Raw genomic sequence first — 27,762 nt, 5'->3', positions numbered from 1 at the left:
ATGTTTTATTGGGAAATTCTGAATAATACTCTTTTCCAACAAACTGACAATCAAAACACTGGATGTATAAAAACAACTGACACTTTTACAGAAGACTAATGTTTTTGTAACAGTTAAAAATGCACTTATTAATATTTTGGAATGATTTTAATATGTTATGGAAGTATAGTTTGTGTGAATTTTTATCTCAAAAGAGTTCTTTATTTTTGTTGATCGACTTATTTAATTTTACTCCTTCCTATCATGGCATACCGTCTGGCCTCCGTCGTTTCCTCTAGCTTCTGTAGCTCCTCCCCTTCCTCCTCACTTCCTGCTTGCGACGCTTAAGTGAGTTGTGTCCTAATTGCTGTCGTGTTGTGTGTCGTTTTCTAACAAAAAAAGAAAGGATGCATTTTGTAATTGTTGCCGTATATTGTTTACTTTAATGTACATTTAAGATATCAAGTGTCTTTGGGTTATTTTAACCGCTATTTTGAGCGCTACAAGCGTTTTGTCTGAGTGACAAGTGTTTGCGCCATTTGTTTGAAACGCTCCTCTCATGTCACGTGACCACAGTATGTAGCCTGTGTCCTGTTGGTAAAAAGTATGTTTTCTACGTGCAGGAAGCAGAGCAGTACAATGAGTCGCAGAAAATGAGTTTATGTGTCTTCTACTTCATTTTCAGGTATGTGTAATACTGTAAATGTGCATGTTGTCTTGCTTTTATTTAACTCCTTTCCTACGCAGTTCTTTATTTTGGCCGCTCGTCTGCAGTATTTACTCTGCATCTTATATTGAGTCAATGCTGTATAACGCAGTGGTTCTCAAATGGGGGTACTTTGAAGGTATGACAAGGGGTACGTGAGATTTTTTTAAAATATTCTAAAAATAACAAAAATTCTAAAATCCTTTATAAATATAATTATTGAATAATACTTCAACAAAATATGAATGTAAGTGCATAAACTGGGGGGGGGTGCAATATTCAGTGTTGACAGCTAGATTTTTTTGTGGACATGTTCCAAAAATATTGATGTCAAAGATTTATTTTTTTGGGAAGAAATGTTTAGAATGATGTTCATGAATCCAGATGGATCTCTTTTACAATCCCCAAAGAGGGCACTTTAAGTTGATGATTAAAGTTAAAGTACCAATGATTGTCACACACACACACACACTAGGTGTGGCGAAATTATTCTCTGCATTTGATCCATCACCCTTGATCACCACCTGGGAGATGAGGGGAGCAGTGGGCAGCAGCGGTGCCGCGCCCGGGAATCATTTTTGGTGATTTAACCCCCAATTCCAACCCTTAATGCTGAGTGCCAAGCAGGTAGGTAATGGGTCCCATTGTTATAGTCTTTAATATGGCTCAGCCGGGGTTTGAACTCATGACCTACGGAAATCTTTATTTATAATTGAATCACTCTTTTATTTTTCAACAAGTTTTTAGTTATTTTTATATCTTTTTTTCCAAATAGTTCAAGAAAGACCACTACAAATGAGCAATATTTTGCACTGTTATACAATTTAATAAATCAGAAACTGAGGGCATAGTGCTGTATTTTGGAGCGGTATAGCTTGGTAGGTAAATTGGCCGTGCCAGCAACCTGAGGGTTCCAGGTTTGATCACCGCTTCCGCCATTCTAGTCACTGCTGTTGTGTCCTTCGGCAAGACACTTTACTCACCTGCTCCCAGTGCCACCCACACTGGTTTAAATGTAACTTAGATATTGGGTTTCACAATGTAAAGCGCTTTGAGTCACTAGAGAAAACGTGCTATATAAATATAGTTCACTTCACTTAGTTTACTTCCTTATCTCTTTTTTTTAACCAAAAATTCTTTGCTCTGATTAGGGGGTACTTGAATTTAAAAGAATGTTCACAGGGGGTACATCACTGGAAAAAGGTTGAGAACCACTGGTATAACGGGTGTCAAACAAATTTTAGCTCAGGGGCCCAATGGAGGCAAATGTGTGCACACGGACTATTAAAATCATGGCTTTAAACCCAAAAAATAAAGACAACTTCAGATTGTTTTCTTTGTCTTACTTTGTGCAAAAATAGAACAAACAAAGTCTGAAAATATTACAATAAAATATAGAAATATAGATCCATGAAGGAAAGAAGAAAGTGAATGAATATTTATAACTGAATACATTTATATATGCATAAAAATGTGTTTTCGTTTGTATGATTTTTTTTTTGTTAAGGAATTAAGTAACGTTTATAACAACCTTTATCCAAAACACATACATTTATCATTTGTTTTCAAAATGGTTAAAAAAAAAGTGGGACCCTAAAAATGTACTTTGGGACCCCATTTTTATAACTTGATGGGCTCCCTGGGACCCCATTTTGAAAATTCCTAGCGCCAACACTGATGGCGTATTGGTGCGTGCAAAACAGAAGCAGGTGCTTAATCGAATATCATCCCGTAGGCTATAGATCAGGGGTATCAAACTCATTTTAGACCGGGGGCCACATGGAGAAAAATCTATTCCCAAGTGGGCCAGACTGGTAAAATCCCTGCACGATAACTTACAAATAAAGACACCTTCAGATTGTTTTCTGTGTTTAAAAATAGAAGAAGCGCATTCTGAAAATGTACAAATCATAATGTTGTTGTTTTTTTACACTTACATGTTGCGGTTAACAGTATTCTATCTTTATTTGTCGTTATTTATATTTTCTGAATGAATGATCTGATAATGTTCATCAGTCTACTCCATGGTGTTCATTTTCAATCTATAAAGATAAAAAAATATCAAAATCAAATTACAGTATGCCATGTATGTAGTTTGATAATTTTCCTCTATTGATGTACTAACATCATGTGGTTTATTTTGTACATATGTACCATCATCTACAGCAGGCGTCGCCAACCTCTACCACTCAAAGAGCCATTTTGACCCGTTTCACAAAATAAAGATAACTGGGAGCCACAAGACTCTTTTGAAATTTAAAATGAAATAACACAGCTTACAAAGTTTTGTTTTGCCTTGTGCTATGTATTAACCATGGGTCTCAGACACACGGCCTGCACCTTAATATGAAAATGTAATATTAGTGTGAGTTTCATTTGAATGCCGCTTGACAACATCACATTTGCCAACCATCTCAATTTTTCCGGGAGACTACCGAGTTTCAGAGCAACCTTTCTCTCGACTGTCTGCTGGTTTTCACCCAAACAATAATATTAAGGGCGTGCTATGATGACAATGCGTTTGGCGCCCTCGCACGCACACGCACTCTGCTTTTTGTGCTTGGACATTTTAGTTTGTTACATCCACAAAGTTCAGTGAGCAAGTTGTGCTACGACTAACTGTTGGATACCTATTCTGGATACTTTAGTGGACAATTCTAAAGTGATCAAGGTGTCCTTGTTTGTCTAAAAACATCACCGACCGCTAGCTAGCTTGTTTTGTTTTTAGCCAGGTGGCTAGCTAGCCAGTCGCTAACCTCCAGCTCGTCTTGAGCTTGATATTTAAACAATCGCACGTTTTTATACCGGGTTTTTGGACAGTCGCACGTTTTTGTACCGGGTTTTTGGACAGTCACAGTTGCGATGACCAACAAAAAGAGTGACAAGAAGGAGGTGTCCGGTGGGGCAAACAACGAGCCAGGAGACACCGATCCCAGCGAGCCTCGGCCGATAGCGAGGCGAGCTGGCCGGAAACGTGGAGTTGGACGCATCTGTATTGGAATCAATCAACGCGAGTCTGAGCAAGCTCGATATTTTGGATGCACTACTGCAGGACATCCGTGACTTGAGAAGTAGCCTGGAATTCAGTCAGAAGGAGATCGAGGATCTAAGAAAGGATAATGCCTTTCTGAGAGGCGCGATGACTGACATGCAGAGATCTACTGACTTTCTTACCGCGGACTATAGGCGCATTAAAGACACGCTGTTGGATATACAGTGCAGGGACAGGAGAGACAATCTCATATTCTCGGGGATCCGAGAGGGCAACGCCGATCCAGAAAAAACTTTAAGAGAGTTCATGTCGGAAAAGCGCAAACTCTCCCCGGAGTTGGTAAGAGACCTAACTTTCTCCAAAGTATACAGATTGGGCAGACCTGTGGACAATAAAGTCTGTACCATAATAGATCGTTTTGAGCATTTTAAGCACAAAGAGTTGGTGAAAAGCAGAGGAAAGGAGCTGAAAGGGAACCCTCTCTGGTTAAATGACCACATTCCGGCCGAGATCAACGATAGGAGAAAGCAACTGTCACCGATCATGAGAGAGAACCGGTTCTAGAACAAGAGAGTGGCACTAACAGTGGATAGGCTGTACATTAATGGACAGCTGTATCGGGACCCCAAGGTTACCCCCTGGCTTTTTTAGAATGGGCGTTGTGGGTGTTTTTAGCATCTTGGTTTGGCTTGTCATGACTACTTCCAGTACTGTTATGTTCTACACTAAGCTGGGCCTTCATAGGGGCCTGGTGTTAGCACACGTGAATGTATGCAGCCTGCGTAATAAGTATCAGGAAGTAGAGTGTATTCCATCCATTTACTACCGCTTATTCCCTTTCGGGGTCGCGGGGGGCGCTGGCGCCTATCTCAGCTACAATCGGGCGGAAGGCAGGGTACACCCTGGACAAGTCGCCACCTCATCGCAGGGCCAATTTTATTAATATCTTTGCCATTTCTGAGACCCTCCTTGATGATTCCTTTTCTGATTCAGTTGTAGCCATTGAGGGGTTCTCAATTTTTAGGAAAGATAGGAACAGGTTTGAGGGAGGTTTGGCTATTTATGTTCAGAATCATTTATCAATTAAAGTGCGTAATGATTTGATGAGGGAGAGCATTGAAGCTATTTGTGTGCAGGTCCATCTGCCTTATTTGAAACCAATTATGCTGTTTCCATAGGCCTCCTAGTGCTGATGCTCTGTATCTGAAGGAGTTATGTGAGATGTTTAACAGGATATCAGATGAGAATAGAGAAATCTATTTACTGGGTGGTATGAATGTTGAATGGCTGGGAAAGGGGTGTACAAACAAAAATAAGATACTATCCATTTTAAATGCTCGCAATCTGTCCCAAATTGTTGCCCCTCCCACGAGAATAGGTGGAGGTAGTGATGGTATTATTTTAGCTACATGCATAGATCATATTTATACAAATGTTTTTATTTTCACAAGGTCTTATAAAAGATTTGATGAAGAGTGTTTTATTGATGAAATATCCTGTTTAAATTGGAACGAGGTGTGCAGTGAGGAAGACCCTGAGGCTGCACTGGACTTATTTACGTTAATGTACATGAGTGTTGTGGACAAGCATGCCTCTTTGAAAAAGTTTTCAGTCAAAACTAAGTCTGCCCCATGGATTGATAATGGACTTAGGAGTTTAATGACGGAAAGAGACATGGCTAAAAAAAGCCTCAGTCAACTCGGGTTTAATTGTTGACAGGCATAAGTACTGTTCCTTAAGAAACCAGGTCACAAAGTTAAACTAGCTGAAAAAAAGGGAATATTACAAACAGAGGTTATATGATGTGAGATATGATAGCAAAAACCTATGGAATGTTTTGAATGAAATCATGGGTAGAAAGAATGATGTCTGTACACCTTTTGTTGAATCAAATGGGTTGGTACTCACTAAGCCATGTGACATAGCAAATCATTTGAATAACTATTATGTTGATAAGGTATCTCAATTAAGGCATGGTATGCATATATCCAATTATAACAAATCAGCTGACCTCATCAGGAATTTTATAATGCATAATAAGGGGTGTGAATTCAATTTTCATCAGGTTGAATTCAGCGAGGTTGAGAGGTTACTACACTCTTCCGGACAACAAAGTAGCTGGTGTAGACAACCTGGATAGTAAGTTACTTAAAATGACTGCAAGTATCATACCAGTGCCTTTTTGTCATATTTTTAATAGATGTTTACAAGTTGGCCTGTGTCCAAACATATGGAAGGTGGCAAAGGTTATTCCTCTACATAAGGATACCAAACTGGCTTTCAATGAGGGCAATTCTAGACCAATAAGCATCCTACCTGGTTTATGTAAAATACTAGAGAAATGTGTGTATGCCCAAATTCAAGCTTACATTCAGTCAAATAGGCTAGCTACTGATTCTCAACATGCATATAGAACGGGCCACTCTACGTCCACTGCTCTTATACAAATGACCGACGATTGGCTTAATGCTATAGATGATTTTATGTTGGTCGGAGCTGTGCTGTTAGATTTTAGTGCTGCATTTGACGTGATTAACCACTCTCTTAATTGATCAAATTAAATGTTATGGTTTTAATACTTCGGCTTTTATGTGGATACAAAGTTATTTGTCTTCAAGATCTCAACAGGTGTATGTTTATGGCAGCTTGTCTAATAGCAGAAGTTTGGATTGTGGTGTTCCACAGGGAAGTTGCCTGGGACCTTTACTTTTTTCTATATTCACCAATGATTTACCTTGGGCTACCGGGCGTGCCAAATTGGTTCTTTATGCTGATGATGCAACCTTATATTATGCCGCACCATCATGCAGTGTACTTAATGTGGTATTGAGTGAGGAACTAAAAGCTGTGCATGACTGGACAGTATGTAACAGACTTGTCCCTAACATCTCAAAAACCAAAGGTATTGTATTGGCGAGTAGCCAAAGGTTATCTTGTGACCCAAAGTTGGATCTGAGGCTAAGTATTTCAACAGTTCAACAGGTCAGAAGTGCCAAGCTCCTTGGAGTGATGCTGGGCTGCACTCTATCCTGGTCAAATCATATCAGTGATATGGTTACAAAGATGGGAAGAGCTGTTGGTATTTCCAGGAAATGTACTGCTTTTGTTGATCCACCTCTTCTTTGTCAGATTGTTAAGAGTTTAGTCTTGTGTCATCTTGACTATTGTTCTACAGTCTGGGCATCTGCTGCAAGTGGTGAGATCAGTAAACTCCAGATTGTCCAGAATAGGGCAGCAAGGCTGGTTCTGGGTTGTTCACTAAGAACCAATGTAAACCAATTGCATCCTTCTCTTTCCTGGCTAACAGTGCAGAACAGGTTGTCAGCTAATATTCTTATATTCTTCAAATCAGTAACCAGTAGTAAAACTCCTGCTTTTCTCATGGCCCAAATAGTTATCAGTAGCACTATGCACAATCATAATACCAGGGCGTCCAGTGAGGGGCGTTTTGTACTCCCTCGTCCCAGGAAGATAGCTTTGCGGAAATCTTTTATTTATAGATCTGTATCGCTCTGGAATAACCTGCATCAAATTCTCACCGGCACTAAAAGTAAACAGGTTTTTAGAATGCAAGTAATATTTTATCTGAGTTTTTAAATTAGTTTGCTCGTTGATGATTTATTTTATGTTTGGTTTTGTATTGTGTAGTTATATTTATATGGTGATTATTATTCTGTGACTGTAAATTGTTTGCCTGTTTTCTTATTGATGCTTTCATTTTTTTTAGTCTGTATTGTGTAGTTATAATTATATGCTTTTACTTGTAATTGTATTGAGTTGTGGACCCCAGGAAGACTAGTGGGTTGTTGTGGCAACCAGCTAATGGGGATCCTTAATAAAAATCAAATCAAATCACAACCGTAACAAACAGTTTACCAGCCCATTCGCATGTTGTATGTGGCTTCTGCAGGCACACATAAGCGACTGCAAGGCATACTTACTCAACAGCGATACAGGTTACACTGAGGGTTGTGATATAAACAACTTTAACACTCTTACTAATATGCACCACACTGTGAACCCACACCAAACAAGAATGACAAACACATTCCGGGAGAACATCAGATTCTGCACTGTAACACATTATAAAGGCAACATAACAAATACCCAGAATCCCATGCATCCCTAACTCTTCCGGGTTCCATTATACACCCCCGCTAGCACCAAACCCCGCCCACCTCAACCGACGCACGGAGGGGGGAGGGGGGGGGGTAGAAGTGGGGGTGTATAATGGAGCATGGAAAAGTTAGGGATGCATGGGATTCTGGGTATTTGTTATGTTGCGGTTATAATGTGTTACAGTGCGGATGTTCTCCCGAAGTGTGTTTGTCATTCTTGTTTGGTGTGTGTTCACAGTGTGGCGCATATTAGTAAGAGTGCTAAAGTTGTTTATATGACAACCCTCAGTGTAACATGTATGGCTGTTGAACAACTATGCCTTGCAGTCGCTTGTGCGTTGAGTCAGCAGCCGCACACTAGATGTGGCTGGCCGGCACTCAGATAGTATAGTATTAAAGCGGACGCTACAACATGGTCGAGAGGACGCTTAAAGCATTGCCATCACGGCATAGTCTTAATATTGATGTCTGGGTGAAAATCTGAGAATGTTATCCTGGGGAGATTTCTGGGAGAGGCAATGAAATTTCGAAAACCTCCCGGTAAAATGGCGGGGTCGGCAAGTATGCAGCTGAGCCACATCAGAGTGATCCAAGAGCCGCATGCGGCTCTGGAGCCACGGGTTGCCAACTCCTGATTTACAGAGATACAAAGAATTGCTATAGCAACATCCAGTAGACATATGTAGAAGAGCTGTTTCTTTCATTAAAAAATTTCAGGTTAATTAGTATACTTAGCAAACTCTTCCCACGGGCCGGATAAAACCTGTTCGCAGGCCTGATCCGGCCCGCGGACCGTACGTTTGACTCCCCTGCCATAGATCACTCATTATATAATGCTGGGTTAGCAGAGTGGTACAAAGAGTCACAGAGAAGGAGTTTATGTGATTTTTACTTCATTTTCAGAACAAAACCTCCTATAAAGAAGTCCACTGTGTGATCGTCGTCGACAAACTCATCACAAATCCAAACCATTTACATATACTAAGTAAAAGCCCACAGACAAAACTCAAACGGTAAAAAAAAACCCTCTGCTCCTAAGATGAAGCAATGGAAGGTTTTTTACTAGAGACAACTAAGTTATGTTACCTTGTAGTTGAATTGTACTATATGGACAAAAATACTGTACTAGCATCGCAAAGAAGGCGATAACAAGCTATAAAATATTCTGGGTAACATTTGTGAATCTCTTATAGTTCACCCAATAAACCCTTTACTGATTGGATTCTCAATGTATCGGTCAGTTTTAAGTTTTATCAGACATAAAAACATTTTTGTTAGAGGGTATAAGACGTTATATGTTTTGAAAGACAAAGCTTTGTGTATTAGTTCAACAATTTTAGCCTTTTGCTACTTTAATGTGTTTTTGCTTATTTAATTGGGAGAAAAAGGAATCACAGTGCTGGAACCACAGTGTTGTATTCCACAAAAAGGAACCGCAGTTCTCCATTCGGGCCTTCCGCCCGAATGCAGCTGAGATAGGCCCCAGCACCCCTCGCGACCCCGAACGGGACAAGCGGTAGAAAATGGATGGATGGATGGATGGATGGAGGTCACAAAGGGCCTCTGAGCAGCATTTGCATATTTTATGTTTTTGGCATTTTAAAAAATCACAGGTTCTTATGACAAAAAGGCACAAAAACATATATTTCCCAAAAATATATGTGGTTTGGTGGTATTGTTGAAAATGTTTAACATAGTGAAAAAATATAAGAACTTGACCTGTTTTGGGACCTAAGGGTAAAAAGTGTCTTGTCCAGGGTGTACCCCGCCTTACCCCGATTGTAGCTGAGCTAGGCACCAGCGCCCCCCGCGACCCCAAAGGGAATAAGCAGTAGAAAATGTATGGATGCATGGGTAAAAAGTGTCAATTTTAAAAGGGTTGATCAGTATGACCTTTGATTTTGATTTTGATTTTGATATTTCTGGTGTTGTCATCCTTGTCCGGACAGAAGGGTGACGCGGCACTGCGGCTGGATAAAAAGAGACGTCAGAGACGCTTTACTGAACTAAAAGTTGATTTATTACAAGCGAGCGTCATTATACAGGACTGCTGTTCCTGGAGAAGGTCAGGAAAAAAATGAGGCACTTGTAACTTGGAGAAGCCAAACCATCAGCTTTTATATTCCTACCTCCTGTGTGTGTGTGTGTATTGTGTGTGTGTGTGTGTGTGTGTGTGTGTGTGTGTGTGTGTGTGTGTGTGTGTGTGTGTGTGTGTGTGTGTGTGTGTGTGTGTGTGTGTGTGTGTGTGTGTGTGTGTGTGTGTGTGTGTGTGTGTGTGTGTGTATGTGTGTGTGTGTGTGTGCTGAGTCAGGAGAGTGCATCCTGACCACAAAGGAAAAGTTTGTGTGTAAGTGACTGAAAAGAAAACAGATGCAAGTCATATCTTAGATAATGGCATTAAGCTAAACATGTAGTCTCTTCCCGCGGATAAGGCCATCACCTCTGCATACCCCGGTCCGATTTTATTGCCTTTTCTTCCGCGAGAACTAATCCAATCCACACACAAATGTCAGTACTAAAGGGCCCTATGTTATAATGTGCCCAAAATGAAATACCTACTATTTAAACTGGTGGTTTGCTTTCTCCAAGATGAATATAATAATGAACCATATGCAAAACATAATATGAGTTAATTAATTCACTGCGCTTTTCTACCAATAATCAATTAAGTGCGGTGTTTCAATACTTTTGTCCATATAGTGCACAATTTTTAAACAAAAAAGAACTTTCTGTGTTGTAGCAGATCTGAAGAAGGGCGTTGTCATGTTTCAAACCAGGGGTGCCCACACTTTTTCTGCAGGCAAGCTACTTTTCAATTGATCAAGTGGAGGGGATCTATCTCATTCATATATATAATTTATATTTATTTATGAAAGAGACATTTTTGTTAACAAGTTAAAGGTGTTTAATGATAATACAAGCATGTTTAACACATATAGATTCATTTCTTTCATGAAGACAATAATATAAATTAATGTATTATCTGATTCTGATGACCTGCATTGATTGGAATCAGACAGTTGTGATGATAACGTCCACATTTTCAAATGGAGGAGAAAAAAAGTCCTTCTTTCTGTCCAATACCACATGAAAGTGGTTGTTTTTTGCCATTTTATTAGTCCAGCTTTCATACTCCTTTTTAAACACTTTAAAAGAAATACATTGGCGGCAAACTCTGTAGCTTGCTAACTTGTGTGCACTAGCTTTCTGTGACTTTTTTTTTTTGTTAGCGTAGGCAAGAGGAAGCAGCGCTTTTATTGTGAAGATAGGAACTGTACGGTCGGTCTTTAGAGTTTTGACGGCAATGTTGAAATTAAAAATGTTTCTCGTCTTCCTCTGTTGGTCATTTTTTCTTAATAATGATCTGGCAGCAGCCGCGTCATCTCACAAGACCTCGGGTGCCGTGAATGTCAATCAAGTGACGAAAGTGACGTCTTGGTGAAGATTGATGATTGCTAATTTTAGGTCTACTTTTTTAATGCCTGGCTGGCGATGGAATGACACACCCTCCACCATTGACTGGTAGCTCGCGATTGACGTAATGGGCACCCCTGTTTCAAAGTCACGTTATGATCAGGACAAGCCAGTGGGTCTAGCGTGTTTGGAAACACGCAGGTTCTGACTCAGGTCCCATGTTGGTATTGTTCCTGGCCGACACTGTGAGGCAGTAAGTGGAGTTGGGGCTCAAATTTGTGAGGATGATGTGTTCTCCGACCACTGTTAGTTCCTCAGAATCGCCCTGCTGCTGCTTGATCATCAGTTTGTAATCAGTGGCAGCATCTGCACGCGACCACTTTGTGTCGACAACACCTGGCTTGGGCAAGGTGACTTGTATCGTCGGTGCTGTGAGGCCTTCTGGGAACGCAAAGAGAAACTCATTTAACAGAAGGACTTTATCTGAAATTGCTGCTTTGCACTAGTGGCTATTTTATAGTATTGTTTTTCTTTTATCTTCAGTCAAATCAGCTTCAAAATGTCATTCTTATGTATTAATGGGTGGAAAACTTGAAAATGTGTATTAATCAAATACTGTATCGTATTCACAATAGTGTCCATAAGTCATTAGTCTATGGTAATTAATAATAAATAAACACAATATTTATACAGTGCTTTCCCTGGTACGCAAATAAGCTGTTAATTTTAATAATCACCATTTTCAAAATTAAAAAAAGGAGCAAAATATATAATATAATTATTATTACGAATAAATTATTCAACAAAAAAAGTGCCTAGCACTTAAATTGATTTAATTCTGGTAAGAAAATAAACTAAATAATTTTTCTAACTTTATTAATACATATCACTTTGAAAATGTCACAATAAATGCATACATTTTTTTTTCTTAAATAATATTTGTATTAAAAAAGAAAAATATATAATATGTAACTGTTATTATAAAGGAATTGGTCAAAATATTTCACATTTATTAGCTGAATACATATACATTTTTAGAATACATAAATACATGCCTTGTGTTTATTTCTGGCAAGAAAATTAACAACTAAATCACTTTATCCAATTTTATAAATACAGTTCTGTTTTAAATTTTTTACAATGAATACATAAAAAAACCTTTATATTCTGCACTGCCTTTGCTTTTTTGTGGTAAGAAAATAAATGTATAAATGCATTAATATAGAATTGAGACTATTTGACAGTATTGTAATATTTAATTATAAACAATATAATTCATTATAATTACTGAGTCATGTTTAAGAAATTATCAAAATAAAAATACAATCATCAATTGCATTCATTATTAATTAAAATATTTTTCAGTTCAATGTATCACATTGCATTGCTTTTTGTGTTTTTTTCTGGTAAGGCCGAATCAAATTGCCCAATGAATCGGTTAATGACTGAACATATTTCCTACATTCTTATTTAATGTAGAGTAGTTAAAAATGCCATCTTTATAAGCATACAGTACTCACCACTCTCAGCGAGGTCTCTTTTCCTGCGCACAAGTAAATTCACTGGAGAAGAAAAAAAATAACTTGTTCAGAATCTGACAATGCTTAACAAGTCTGGTGTGTGTCATCCTATTCCACGCCAGCATCGGCTCCTACCCGCCGTGACGCTCGCTCCTTCGCTTTCTCCGGCTGCGTTGCTGGCTGTGACCAGCAGGTCTGCAGAGGGGATGCCGGGGGGCAGCAAGCAGGACAATCCTGTGGTGGTGCACAGCTGAGAAGTGAGGGAAACTGTTGGCGTGTACACAGAGTACGTGGTGGCAAACACTGCCGGGTTCCAGGAAACTACAGTGCTGGAGTCGCTACTGTACATCACGTTCAATGGTGGACACGGGACTGGAGAAAAAAAACAGAAACTGAGCGTTGTTATCTTTGCAAAGGCAGATTTTTCTAAGTGTATACTGTACATCAGTGGTTCTCAAAGTACCACCCTAGAAAACACTTGGCTCTCCAAGTACCACCATAATGACCACCATTGAAATACAGTAGCATAGTAGGCTTAAATATTCATCAAAAACAAGGCAGATATTTTATTTATCAAGTATATTTAATTATTGTGGCCACTGTAACATTACACACAGTTTAAACAGTAACACTATGTTTGAATATAGTAAAATAAAACACTGTACTTTAATAATGAATCAAATGTTTGGCGTTGCTACTAGATGGAGCTCGCGTACCACTAATGCAGGGGTCGGCAACCTAGAATGCTAAAAGAGCCATATTGGACCGAAATACAAAAATAAATCTGTCTGGAGCCGCATATAATTAAAAGTCTTATATAAGTGTTATAATGAATACAACACATTATGTTAGTGTCTGTATTAGTTATATTAGCCTACTATCAAAATGACTTTAAAAGTGTTATATAAGTGTTATAATGAATACAACACATGATGTAAGTGTCTATACTAACCATATTAGCCTATTATCAAAATGACTTTAAAAGTCTTATATAAGTCTTATAATGAAGACAACACATGATGCAAGTGTCTATATTAGCATACTATCAAAATTACTTTAAAAGTCTTATATAAGTGTTGTAATGAAAGAAGACATGATGTGTTTATATTAGCCTATTGTCAAAATGACTTTAAAAGCCTTATATAAGTGTTACAATGAAGACAACACATTATGTAAGTGTCTACAAACCCCGTTTCCATATGAGTTGGGAAATTGTGTTAGATGTAAATATAAACGGAATACAATGATTTGCAAATCATTTTCAACCCATATGCTACAAAGACGACATATTTGATGTTCAAACTGATAAACATTTTTTTGTTGTTGCAAATAATCATTAACTGTAGAATTTGATGCCAGTAACATGTGACAAAGAAGTTGGGAAAGGTGGCAATAAATACTGATAAAGTTGAGAAATTCTCATCAAACACTTATTTGGAACATCCCACAGGTGTGCAGGCTAATTGGGAACAGGATGGTCCCATGATTGGGTATAAAAGCAGCTTCAATTAAATGCTAAGTAATTCACACACAATTATGGGGCGAGTTTAACCACTTTGTAAGCAAATTGTAGAACAGTTGTAGAACAACATTTCTCAACGAGCTATTGCAAGGAATTTAGGGATTTTACCATCTACGGTCCATAAAATCATCAAAAGGTTGAGAGAATCTGGAGAAATCACTGCACATAAGCGATGATATTACGGACCGTTGATCCCTCAGGCGGTACTGCATCAAAAACAGACATTGTGTAAAGGATATCACCACATGGGCTCAGGAACACTTCATAAAACCACTGTCAGTAACTACAGTTGGTTGCTAAATCTGTAAGTGCAAGTTAAAACTCTGCTATGCAAAGCCAAACCCATTTATCAACAACACCAAGGAACGCCGCTGGCTTCGCTGGGCCCGAGCTCATCTAAGAAGGACTGATGCAAAGTGGAAAGGTGTTCTGTGCTCTAACGTGTTCACATTTCAAAATATATTTGGAAACTGTGGACGTGGTGTCCTCCGGAACAAAGAGGAAAATAACCATCCGGATTGTTATAGGCGCAAAGTTCAAAAGCCAGCATCTGTGATGGTATGGGGGTGCATTAGTGCCCAAGGCATGGGTAACTTACACATCTGTGAAGGCACCATTAATGCTGAATGGTCCATACAGGTTTTGTAGCAACATTGGTTGTCAACCAAGCAACGTTATCATGGACGCCACTGCTTATTTCAGCAAGACAATGCCAAGCCACGTGTTACAACAGCGTGGTTTCGTAGTAAAAGAGTGCGGCTACTTTCCTGGCCCGCCTGCAGTCCAGACCTGTCTCCCATGGAAAATGTGTGGCGCATTATGAAGCGTAAAATACGACAATGGAGACCCAGGACTGTTGAACGACTAAAGCTCTACATAAAACAAGAATGGGAAAGAATTCCACTTTCAAAGCTTCAACAATTAGTTTCCTCAGTTCTCAAACGTTTATTGAGTGTTGTTAAAAGAAAAGGTGATGTAACGCAGTGGTGAGCATGCCCTTTCCCAACTACTTTGTCACGTGTTGCAGCCATGAAATTCTAAGTTAATTATTATTTGCAAAGGAAAAATAAAGTTTATGAGTTTGAACATCAAATATGTTGTCTTTGTAGTGCATTCAACTGAATATGGGTTGAAAAGGATTTGCAAATCATTGTGTTCTGTTTATGTTTACATCTAACACAATTTCCCAACTCATATGGAAATGGGGTTTGTATATTAGCCTACTATCAAAATGACTTTAAAAGTCGTATACGAGTGTTAAAATGAATACAACACACAATGTAAGTGTTTATATTAGCCTAATATCAAAATTACTTTAAAAGCCTTATATACCTGTTATAATGAAGACGACACATGATGTGTCTATTTTAGTTACACATACACACCAGCCCCCAGACGCATTTTTCTTTCTCAATGTATTTCCTGAGTCCAAATAATTGCCCAGGCATGTTCTATTGTATTGTTTTTTATACAATATTTACTGTCTAAAAGCTTGTTTTTATTTTTAATAGGCATGTTACGTGCCACATCCTTGAATTAATCTGTATCTGTCCCTTGGTGGAAAAAAGTTTGGTTCTGATTGTGTACCCAACGCGTGTGAGATCTACCTGTTGTTCCGTTAAGAAGCCCGGATCGGTCACTGCTTCCGGCCGCGTTTCTGCTCTCCATGGTAGCCGAGTACCACGACCCGCAAGGAAGCGGGATCTCAAATGAAGTCCTGTTCGTCCAATAGGACGACACCTCAAACTGGGCCTGGTCGTCTCCCAGTAGGTTACCTTCTAAAGCCAGCATGTACTCCGTGTCGGCACAGCTTATGTCCGTCCAATTGAACCTCAGTAACTGGATGTCTGCATACATGGTCAAATGCTGCACCTCCACAACAGCTGGAGGACAAGGGGCTGAAAAGGAGGGAGACTTCATATTAGGGCTGTCAAAAGTAACAAGTTAACTCATGTGATTAATCACAAAAAGCCTATTGCATTACTCATGTACAGTACAGGCCAAAAGTTTAGACACACCTTTTCCTTCGATGCATTTTCTTTATTTTAATGACTATTTACATTGTAGATTGTCACATCAAAACTATGAATGAACACATGTGGAGTTATGGACGTCACAAAAAAAGGTGAAATAATAACAGTTCTAGTTTCTTCAAAATAGCCACCCTTTGCTTTGAGTACTGCTTTTAACACCCTTGGCATTCTCTCAATGAGCTTCAAGCACAACTGTGAAGTGAATTGAAACCCATTTCAGGTGGCTACCTCTTTAAGCTCATCGAGAGAATGCCAAGAGTGTGGAAAGCAGTAATCCGCGCAAAGGGTGGCTATTTTGAAGAAACTAAAATATAAAACATGTTTTCAATAATTTCACCTTTTTTTGTATAATACATAACTCCACATGTGTTCATTCATAGTTTTTGTGACAATCTACAATGTTAATAGTCATGAAAATAAAGAAAATTTGTTGAATGAGGAGAAGGTGTGTCCAAACTTTTGGCTTGTACTGTATATACACAGATAAACCACGCAATTGATCTTTTTGACATTAACCGCGGAAGGTCGTTATATGGTCAATGCCTAATAGGTCAAATATGCAAAAGTGAACATTTCGTTTCAAAAGACAGCCTGACTGGACCTTGGATAAAACCATTGCTGTTAAACCTCCATCACTCAAGGCTTTTGAGTTTTTACAAGCTCCTTTTTATGTCATCCAGGCTAATTTTGCGTTCCAAAATTAGCACGGCTAATTGCGATTTCTGGTACTGTATGTGAGTCATGCACAAATGGATGGTATATGCTTGGCACAATATAATGCATTACATGTAATGATTTTCTACTTAGTGTATTGACATGATAGTAGGCTATATGATTTATGCGTAATGGTTTGTACAGTCCTTTGAGACATTTGTGATTTAGGGCTATATAAATAAACATTGATTGATTGATTGATGTGTAACGTGGTTTTTGTATAACGTGGGTTGGCTCATAGAATTGCACTCTGCACAGAAAGATGGTGATGTGCGTACATGGAGGAGAATGCAGTGAGTCAGGTTGGCTGCAATATGGAGTTATGCTGAACGAAATGTGGCGGTCATTTTACTGTTGGCCTTGGCTCGCCATCAAAGTAGGCCTATGCCAAATACAATATATTAATATATATAATTATTTGGATGGTGGTCCATGTGGTCAAACTACATTTTTAGCAGGGTAGTGGCAACAATCTGTCCCGATTACAATATTGCTGCGTAACTTTACAAATACATTTGGCTAATGGACATCAGTAAAATGTGGCATAATTACTTAGTAAACCATCTTGCAAGAAGCATTAACAAGAGAAACCTACAGCGTAGGACTCGTTGATTGCCGTTTGAAGTTCTTTGGCATAGGATTGGGATTCTGGCAACCTCGGTCATGGAGAGTGGGAGGGGACTACATAATTTTGACTGTGATTGCAGTACCATTTCTGGCCACACTACCAAAAATGGCACATTTGATGTTGTGCATTAACTAACACATTTTAAAAAATGTTTCTAGATGAAATTCTGATAAAAACAAAAAATTGTGTCCAATTATTGGGGTCTTTTTTTAAGGTAATTTAAATTTTACGATCGAGAATAACTTGTGATTTATCCAAATCCAAATGTGTTGATTAATATCATTAACACAATCAATTGTTTGACTTCATATATTATCAACTCTCACTAGAAAACATATGAAAAATGAGTGTTACTTGCTCCCGTCTGCACGGGGTCGCTGAAGGAACTGTTGCACGTGCCGTCAGAAACCTGGACAGAGAAGTTATAGAGGACCCCGCAATCCAGATTTTGGATGGTACATGTGGGATACGTGCTCTGACAGTAGAGCATTTGTCCGCTCAACGCCTCAGCACAGGCATGGTAGTCCACAGCATTGTCACTGGGGGTCCAGGAGAGCACTGCAGACTGATTACTGCAGTGGAAGGTCACCGAGACATCATCTGGCTGACAGGGACCTGGACACATAAATAGTACTCAATTTACCTTTGAAATATACCACATTAGCGTGACGCACTTGCTACAGAAACATGAATTAATGTATAAACTACCGCATTTTCTCCGACTTAACTTTTGCCTGTCCCACTAAACACACCAATAAGCTGTGTTATAGTACATTAATGCACATTTCCAATGTTAATGTGCCAGATTGTAGCCAAAGGCTAATTCCCATCTGCAGGGTCATTGTATATAGCAGGGGTTCTTAACCTTTTTGACCTGAGGACACAACCTTTTCACTACAGAGGGAGCCCGGGGACCACTCCAATATTAACACTGAATTATAAATGTTACTCATGATTTTGAACATAATCAATAATTATATCAAACCTACTTACAGTTTATTACCTAGTCAAATGATATAAAAGCATGTGTTAATCACAAAGGTTCTACAAATAAACCTTAGGCTTGGATCAGGCTGAAAAATAAGTACTAACCAAATAAACAATACATTCACTTACAAATGTGTGTTATATTGTGCTAAAATAAATGAACTAAATTATTAATAAATATGTTTCTAAACTAAACTGTCAATAAAATTACAGTGCAAATGAAAATACAGTTTCACCACTTTAGTCATCATTTTTGCGCTTAAGAAATTCCTCGACAACATTAGCGTCAGATTTCTTCCGTTTGTATTATATTGTCCATACTGCCACAGGTGGTGGAAAAGCATATTACAACTGACTACTGCTGCTGAAAAACACAGCCTGGCTTGGTGGGTAGAGCAGCCGTGCCAGAAACTTGAGGGTTGCAGGTTCGCTCCCCGCCTCTTGCCATCCAAATCACTGCCATTGTGTCCTTGGGCAGGAATTTTCACCCTTTACCCCAGTGCCGCACACACTGGTGAATGAATGATGGGTTTTGGTCACAGGGGTCGTAAGCGAAAACTTGCAGCCGCGCTTCCGTCATTCTACCCCAGGGCAGCTGTGGCTACAAATGTACCTTACCACCACCAGGTGTGAATGAATGATCGGCTCTCACTTCTCTGTGAAGCACTTTAAGTCTCTAGAAAAGTGCTATATAAGTCTGATCCATTATCATTATTATATATTACATTCTAGGGGGCGCTCGCACCCCAATAATGGATAAGAAGCACTGGTATATAGTATATGCCATTAAACATGCTAATTTTTTTGCTGTTTTTTTCTGCCACACATGGAAAGCCGGTCTGTATTCAGCATTTGGCTGAATTTGCCAGAATTGACGTCATCGCAAATTCCTGGAGGGACTGTGTTATGTGAGTTTTTGCAAGATTTCCTGGTAAGTGGGGCTTTGACATTTTTTTGCTTTTTCAGCATGTACACAATAGACACATACCTGTGTTGAGTGTTACGTTGTAGCTGGCTGCACTAGAGCAGTTCTCATGGCGTGCTGTCACATACACTTGGTACTGCTCATCACAGTGGAGTCCCGTCAAGCTGCAGTTGGTGGATGAGGCGTTGCAGGCGTGCATGTGTCCATCTGCTGCGGTTGCAACAACGTGGTAGGTTGCAGCGACCGGAGAGGGGCTCCATGACACTAGTGCATTGTGGTCCTCGCAGTAGGCGGTGACGATCACCTCACTAGGTGGACACGGTTCTGAGGAGAACATAGTTGGGTTGGAACTTTGGAACTTTTGAAATCATTGAACACATGCATAGTTACCCATGCTAATCCTGTAGGGCGGACTTCTCAAACTGCTGCACTGGTCTGAGGAAGCGGCGACGATGACGGTGTAGCGGTAGTCGCATTGCGCCCCGTGCAGGGTGCAGCTGGTACCTGTGCCATTGCAGGACAAGTACGTGTGGTCTTTGGCTTCAGCTGTGGCTGTGTACACAGTGTTTCCCTCGCTGCCTTCCGCTAGTTCCCACATGACCAGGATGGATGAGTCGTGGCACTGAGGGATGGCTGTGATACTAGAGAGGGAGCAGGGGGCTGGGAAAGGAACATTTGGATTTTACACCAGATCAGGAGGGTCTCAACATGTGTCACATGCAAAATCAAGAGCTACAATCTAGGGCATCCATTCATCCCTTCTTGCGCTTATCTGAGGTCGGTTTGTGGGGGCAGCAGCCTAAGCAGGGAAGCCCAGACTTTCCTTTCCCCAGCCACTTTGTCAAGATCCTCCCCGGGGGATCCCGAGGTGTTCCGAGGCCAGCCAGGAGACATAGTCTTCCCATCGGTCCTGGGTCTTACCCGTTCGGGTGGTATCCTGACCAGATGCCTGAACCACCTTAACTTGCTCCTCTTGATGTGGAGGAGCAGTGGCTTTACTTTGAGCTCCCCCCGGATGACAGATTTTCTCACCCTATCTCTAAGGGAGAGCCTCGCCACCCGGTGGAGATAGGTCATATTGGCCGCTTGTACCCGTGATCTTGTTCTTTCGGTCATAACCCAAAGCTCATGACGACAAGTGAGGATGGAAACGTAGTTCCACCGGTAAATTGAGAGCTTTGCTCTCGCCTCAGCTCCTTCTTCACCACAACGGAATGATACAGCATCCGCATTACTGAAGACACCACACCCATCAGCCTGTTGATTTTATGATCCACTCTTCCCTCACCCGTGAACAAGACGATGGCACTCCACCCTTTTCCAGGCGAGAACCATGGACTTGGACTTGGACTTGGAGGTGCTGATTCTCATCCCTGTCAGTGACTGTCAAACTGTGAAAGTGGTACACAGGCTCAAACTTGTGCAGGGGTCGCCAACCTTTACCACTCAAAGAGCCATTTTGACCCGTTTCACAAAAATAAAGAAAACTATGGGAGCCACAAGACTCCTTTGAAATTTAAAATGAAATAACACAGCGTACAAAGTTTTCTTTTGCTTTGTGCTATGTATTAACCAGGGGTCTCAGACACGCAGCCCGCACCTTAATATGAAAATTTAATATTAGTGCAGCCCGCAAGTTTTATTTGAATGCCGCTTGACAACATCACATTTGCCAACCATCTCAATTTTTCTGGAAGACTACAGAGTTTCAGAGCAACCATTCTCTCGACTGTCTGCTGGTTTTCACCCAAACAACAATAATAAGGGCGTGCTATGATGACAATGCGATTAGCGCCCTTTCCAACCGTAACAAACAGCTTACCAGCCCATTCACATGTTGTATGAGGCTTCTGCAGACACACATAAGCGACTGCAAGACATACTAGCTTAACAGCCAGACAGGTTACACTTAGGGTTGTCATATAAACAACTTTAGTACTCTTACTAATATGCGCCACACTGTGAAACCACACCAAACTAGAATGACAAACACATTTCGGGAGAACATCCTCACTGTAACACAACATAAACAGAAGAAATACCCAGAATCCCATGTATCCCGAACTCTTCTGGGATACACCCCAGCTACCACCAGATCCCGCCCCCCCCAACCCTACCCACCTCAACCGACACACGGCGGGGGTGGGGTGGGGGTAGTGGGGGTGTATAATGTAGCCCGGAAGAGTTAGGGGATGCATGGGATTCTGGGTATTTGTTCTGTTGTGTTTATGTTGTGTTACAGTGCTGATGTTCTCCCAAACTGTGTTTGTCATTCTTGTTTGGTGTGGGTTCACAGTGTGGCGCATATTAGTAAGAGTGTTAAAGTTGTTTATATCACAACCCTCAGTATAACCTGTATGGCTGTTGGACAAGTATGCCTTGCATTCGCTTGCGCGCTGAGTCAGCAGCCGCACACTAGATGTGGCCGGCCGGCACTCAGATAGCATAGTATTAAAGGGGACGCGACGACATGGTCGAGAGGACGTTTAAGGCATTGCCATCAAGGCATGCCCTCAATATTGTTGTCCGTGTGAAAATCTAAGAATGTTATCCTGGGGAGATTTCTGGGAGAGGCACTGAAATCCGGAAAACCTCCCGGAAAAATGGGGGGGTCGGCAAGTATGCAGCTGAGCCACATCAGAGTGATCCAAGAGCCGCATGCGGCTCCGGAGCCGCGGGTTGCCGACCCCTGATCTAGTGGTATGCCAAAGAATCACTCGCAATTTTCCTATAACGCAGCATTACGGTTCAGACTATGTAATGTTGCTATGGCCAAAAATATTAAATAAACTTGTTCAATAAAACATTGTTTTTAATGACTACTTGGGCTTACTACGCTAATGTATTCTAATTTTGGTCATCATGGTGGTAGTAGGCGAGCCAGGTTTTCTCAAGCCAAGTTTGAGAACCATTGATCTTGGATGTGAATACCTAAACATTTCTTTTCCTGATGTTGAATTTCTATGAAATCCTAAGTATAGAATACTTTACCAGTCTGCAGGTCAATGGTGGTGCTAGGCTGACTCTCACACTGGCTGTTCTTTGCAGTCACACTAAAGTTGTACAGAATGCCACACGCCAGGTCTTCCACCTCACAGGTGGTGTTGGTGTAGGTGGTACAGTTGGCCACGCTGTTGTCCTCCCCGACAGCCGACACAGTGTAGCAGTCAGCATACAGGGCCGTGTCCCATGAGATCCATGCTGAATTTGTCACACAGTCCAGGCTTCCTCGGATGCCCTGAGGCTGGCATGGAGCTGGAGAGAAGACCAACAGAGGTTTAGTAAGACAGATGACCGGAGCAGCTGGATAATAAGGTTTCACACCTGTCAGGACACTCTGGGTCTGACTGGTATTGGTCTGGCAGTCCCCTTTGATGGCTGCGACTTGGACAGTGTAGGTGTTCCCACAGATCACGTTACTGGTGGAACTCTCTGTGCTGGTGGTGTTGAAGGTCTCACTGCTCCCTCCCATGTACTCATTTAACCACACCATGAAGTAGTCAACATCGCCATCGGAGTCCCAAGAAACTGTCAAGTTGTTGGTCATGCAGCTGAGCTGAGTCGTCACATTCCGGGGTGGACATGGTGCTGCGGACACAGACATGTATAAAAAACTAAATCGTATGTATAAGTACATAAAATGTTACTGTATATCATGTCACAATATACTAAGATTATAATAGTTAAAAAGATAAAAAAAAGCAGTTATTCAAAACAAAATTATTAAAAATGAAGCAATAACAGAAGTAAATAAAATGTCACTGTATTGATTCACAGTATAAAATAATTTATCGGTAAAATGTTATTCTAAATATGTACGTTTACGTTTATCTGATGTTTACCTGTAGAGTCTATTTTAAGTCACACATGATCAATTAGTTGTGCCTGTAGAAACCGGAAATTATAACTTTGCTAGCTGGAAGCTACCTATGTAGTTATTTTCATTAGCTAGATATGTAGCTTCTAGGAAATGATAACTTTTCTAGCTGGAAGCGACATGAAAATAGCAGCCTAAGCAGGGAAGCCTAGACTACTTTCCCATCAGCCAATTTGTCCAGCTCCTCCCCGGGGATCCCGAAGTGTTCCAGGGCCAGCCAGGAGACATTGCTAGCTGGAAGCGATATATGTAGCTAATGAAAATAGCTACATATGTCGCTTTCAGCTAGCAAAGTTATAATTTCCTAGAAAGTACATATGTTAAAGTTAAAGTACCAATGATTGTCACACACACACTAGGTGTGGCCAAATTATTCTCTGCATTTGACCCATCACCCTTGATTACCCCCTGGGAGGTGAGGGAAGCAGTGAGCAGCAGGAATAATTTTTGGTGATTTAACCCCCAATTCCAACCCTTGATGCTGAGTGCCAAGCTGGGAGGTAATGGGTCCCATTTTTATAGTCTTTGGTATGACTCGGCCGGGGTTTTAACTCACAACCTACCAATCTCAAGGTAGCTAATGAAAGGTAGCTGATGTAGCTATTTTCAGCTATTTACTAGCTTCCAGCAAGTAAATAGCTATTTTCATATGTAGCTAATGAAAATAGCTACATTTGTAGCTATTTTCATTAACGACATATGTAGCTTCCAGCTAGCAATGTTATCATTTCCGTTTTTGCCAGGCACAACTAATCGGTCATGAGTGACTTAAAGACTCAACAGGTAAATCAGATCAGCGTAAATGTGCATATTTAGATTAAGATTTTACCCACTTTATTTTTAAAACTGTGAATAAATACAGTAACATTTTAGAGTCTAGTACCATGAGGGTATATCTTGAGTGTGGATTGAGAATATTCAGCCTGCATTTCGGTAGGTTTCGAAGTATTATGTCGATTCAATACGGATTTAGCTGCTAGTTTTTACTGCGCACTTCCGACTTAGCGCAGTTAAAGTAATGTATATATTGTGATAGCACGAGAGAGAATTATATTTTACAGTATTTGCTTGATATTCAGCATTTGCTTGATTGCCGGAAGGCAAAGCTCTCAATTTACCGGTCGATCTACGTTCCCATCCTCACCTATGGTCATGAGTTTTGGGTTATGACCGAAAGAACAAGATCATGGGTACAAGCAGCCGAAATTAGTTTCCTCTGCCTGGTGGCGGGGCTCTCCCTTAGAGATAGGGTGAGAAGCTCTGTCATCCGGGAGGAACTCAAAGTAAAGCCGCTGCTCCTCCACATCGAGAGGAGCCAGATGAGGTGGTTCGGGCATCTGGTCAGGATGCCACCCGAACGCCTCCCTAGGGAGGTGTTTAGGGCACGTCCGACCAGTAGGAGGCCACCGGGAAGACCCAGGACACGTTAGGAAGACTATGTCTCTCGGCTGGCCTGGGAACGCCTCGAGATCCCCTAGGAAGAGCTGGACGAAGTGGCTGGGGACAGGGAAGTCTGGGCGTCCATGCTTAGGCTGCTGCGCCTGCGACCCGACCTCAGATAAGCGGAAGAATATTGTTGGACGGATGGATGGATGCTTGATTTTAGTCTAGGTTTTGTTAAAACTAAATCTGTATCATAAACTATGAAATATAACAGATAGTTTTGGATACATGTAAAAGGATTCAAATATGTAATGCAATGCTCATTTGTAAATGTGGGACAACCTACTTTAAAGTTAAAGTTAAAGTACCAACTAAATCCACTCTTGTGGCATTTCTGATACTTATTCAAAAATATATGGGATAGGCGCCAGCCTACTGCGACCTGTACCAAAATATTGATATTAAAATATAAACAAAACAACTAGACCAGGGGTATGAAACTAATTTTAGCTCAGGGGCCACATGGAGGAAAATCTGCACCCGCGGGCCGGACTATTAAAATCATGGCATTAAAACAAAAATTTAAAGACAACTTCAGATTGTTTTCTTTGTCTTACTTTGGCACAAAAATAGAACAAACACATTCTGAAAATATAACAATAACAATGTGGACAGAAATACCGGCACCGATAAAGTTTAAATCTATGAGGGAAAGAAGAAAGTGAATGAATGTTTATAACTGAATACATTTACATATGCATGAATGTGTTTTTTCTTTTGTATTATTTAATTTTTATGACTTAAGTAATTTTTATTACAACCTTTTTCCAAAACAGATGATAAAATGTGAGATATGACAGGATACTGCATATTTTTATCATTTGTTTTCAAAACAGTTACAAAAAATTGGGACCCCAAAAATTTACTGTGAAACCCCATTTTTATGACTTGATGGGGACCCCATTTTTATGACTTGATGGGGACCCTATTTTGAAAATTCCTTGCACCAACACTGATTGAGCATTGGTGTGTGCAAAACAGCTGCAGGCCTGCGGGACAGTTCTAATACTAATCAATTATCAATCCGGGGGCCATAGATCATTCATACGCGGGCTGGATCTGGCCCGCGGGCCTTGACTTTGACATGTAGGCTCTACAGTCTACTAAAAAGGGGGTGTATCTTGAGTGTGTATTGAGAATATTCCGACTGCAATTTGGTGGGTTTTGAAGCATTATGTCTATTTTATACAGATTTAGCTGTTAGTTTAACTTCCACAAAAGTATCTTATTTTATCACTGTCGTATCGAACCCATACCCATTTTGATATCGATACTATTGATATTTAAATTGATACGCCAAGCCCTAATATGTTCCATTTACTAGTACTGTTACTGCCAGAGAAAAAACATAATCAATATTTCCCTTTTTTTCATGACTAACCTTGCATTTTAATATTTGCATGAGCCCTCACCTGAGTCAAATACCAGGACTTGACTGGGAACACTGGAGCAGTTGTCCCCCATTGCCATCACTTGAACATAATATCGGCTACCACACATGAGGTCATCCAGCGAGCAGTAGAGGTCAGAGGTCTGGTGGCTGATGTTGCTATAGTGACTGGAGGCTCTCACTACGTACTGTAACGCACCGGGACTGGCAGACCAGGACACGGCTGCAGTGTTGTTTGCACAGTCCATCGCCACGGAGACGTTACTGGGAACGCAAGGCACTGCAGGAGGATGGTAGAAAGCTCTGTACAGCATTTACTTCGGAAATTCTACAAACCCCAAAACCAGTGAAGTTGTCACGTTGTGTAAATGGTAAATAAATAAAGAATACAATGATTTGCAAATCCTTTTCAACCTATATTCAATTGAATAGACTGCAAAGAAAATATACTTAATGATCAAACTGAGAAACGTAAATTTTTGCAAATAGTAGCTCATTTGGAATTGGATGCCTGTAACATGTATAAAAAAAAACTGGCACAAGTGTCAAACAAATTTAGGGATTTTACCATCTACTGTCCGTAATATCATCAAAAGCAATGCCCGTGACCTTCGATCCGTCAGGCGGTACTGCATCAAAAAGCGACATCTGTGTTTAAGGATATCACCACATAGACTCAGAAACACTTCAGAAAACCACTGTCAGTAACTACAAACCATGGCTACATCTGTAAGTGCAATTTAAAACTCTACTATGCAAAGCCAAAGCCATTTATCAACAACACCCAGAAATGCCGCCGGCTTCGCTGGGCCCGAGCTCACTGATGCAAAGTGGAAAAGTGTTCTGTGGTCTGACTAGTCCACATTTCAAATTGTTTTTGGAAACTATGGACATTGTGTCCTCCTGACTAAAGAGGAAAATATCCATCCGGACTGTTCTAGGCGCAAAGTTCAAAAGCCAGCATCTGTGATGGTATGGGGGTGTATTAGTGCCCAAAGCATGGGTAACTTACACATCTGTGAAGGCACCATTGATGCTGAAAGGTACATACAGGTTTTGAGCAACATATGTTGCCATCCGAGCAATGTTATCATGGGCGCCTCTGCTTATTTCAGCAAGACAATGTCAAGCCCCATTTTGCATGTGTTACAACAGCATGGATTCATAGTAAAAGAGTGAGGGTACTAGACTGGCCTGCCTGTAGTCCAGACCTGTCTCCCATTGAAAATTTGTGGCACATTATGAAGCATAAAATACGACAAAGGAGACCCCAGACTGTTGAACAACTTAAGTTGTACAAGAATGGGAAATAATTCCACCTAAAAAGCTTCAAAATTGTGTCTCTTCAGTTCCCAAAAGTTTACTGAGTGTTGTTAAAAGGAAAAGCCATGTAACACAGTGGTAAAAATGCCCAGCATGTGACAACTTTTTTGCAATGTGTTGCTGCCATTAAATTTCTAAGTAAATGATGATTTGCAAAACAAATTAAGTTTACCAGTTCGAACATTTAACAT

The 27,762-nt window shown here is 40.4% G+C and overlaps 1 protein-coding gene and 1 long non-coding RNA gene across 2 annotated transcripts; one reads left to right on the top strand and one right to left on the bottom strand.

The window, feature by feature from the left end:
* Positions 1-276: 276 nt before the first annotated feature.
* Positions 277-17,276, top strand: LOC133568327 (uncharacterized). Its single transcript, XR_009809572.1, has 3 exons — positions 277-327; positions 603-664; positions 12,852-17,276. It is a non-coding gene; the product is annotated as an uncharacterized LOC133568327 (long non-coding RNA).
* Positions 9,954-26,509, bottom strand: LOC133568326 (fibronectin type III domain-containing protein 7-like). Its single transcript, XM_061920202.1, has 10 exons — positions 26,271-26,509; positions 22,863-23,126; positions 22,530-22,793; positions 19,929-20,198; positions 19,602-19,862; positions 17,981-18,241; positions 15,859-16,149; positions 12,865-13,101; positions 12,730-12,771; positions 9,954-11,650 (listed from the first exon to the last, which is right to left on the bottom strand). Exons 1-10 carry the CDS (start codon positions 26,494-26,496, stop codon positions 11,388-11,390), a joined length of 2,379 nt encoding a protein of 792 aa, XP_061776186.1. The 5' UTR covers positions 26,497-26,509; the 3' UTR covers positions 9,954-11,387.
* Positions 26,510-27,762: the final 1,253 nt, after the last annotated feature.

This window comes from Nerophis ophidion, linkage group LG14 (genome assembly GCF_033978795.1).
Source record: "Nerophis ophidion isolate RoL-2023_Sa linkage group LG14, RoL_Noph_v1.0, whole genome shotgun sequence".
NCBI classification, from domain to species: Eukaryota; Metazoa; Chordata; class Actinopteri; order Syngnathiformes; family Syngnathidae; genus Nerophis; species Nerophis ophidion.
This window is presented reverse-complemented; position numbering and strand designations above follow the sequence as displayed.

Coding starts and splice junctions, on each gene's coding strand:
- LOC133568326 (XM_061920202.1), bottom strand. CDS start 26,496: ATGGACTGTGCAAACAACACTGCAGCCGTGTCCTGGTCTGCCAGTCCC. Junction 19,863..19,928: donor GCCCTACAGGATTAGCATGG/GTAACTATGCAT, acceptor TGTTCTCCTCAG/AACCGTGTCCACCTAGTGAG. Junction 18,242..19,601: donor CAACGTAACACTCAACACAG/GTATGTGTCTAT, acceptor TTATGTGTCCAG/GTCCCTGTCAGCCAGATGAT.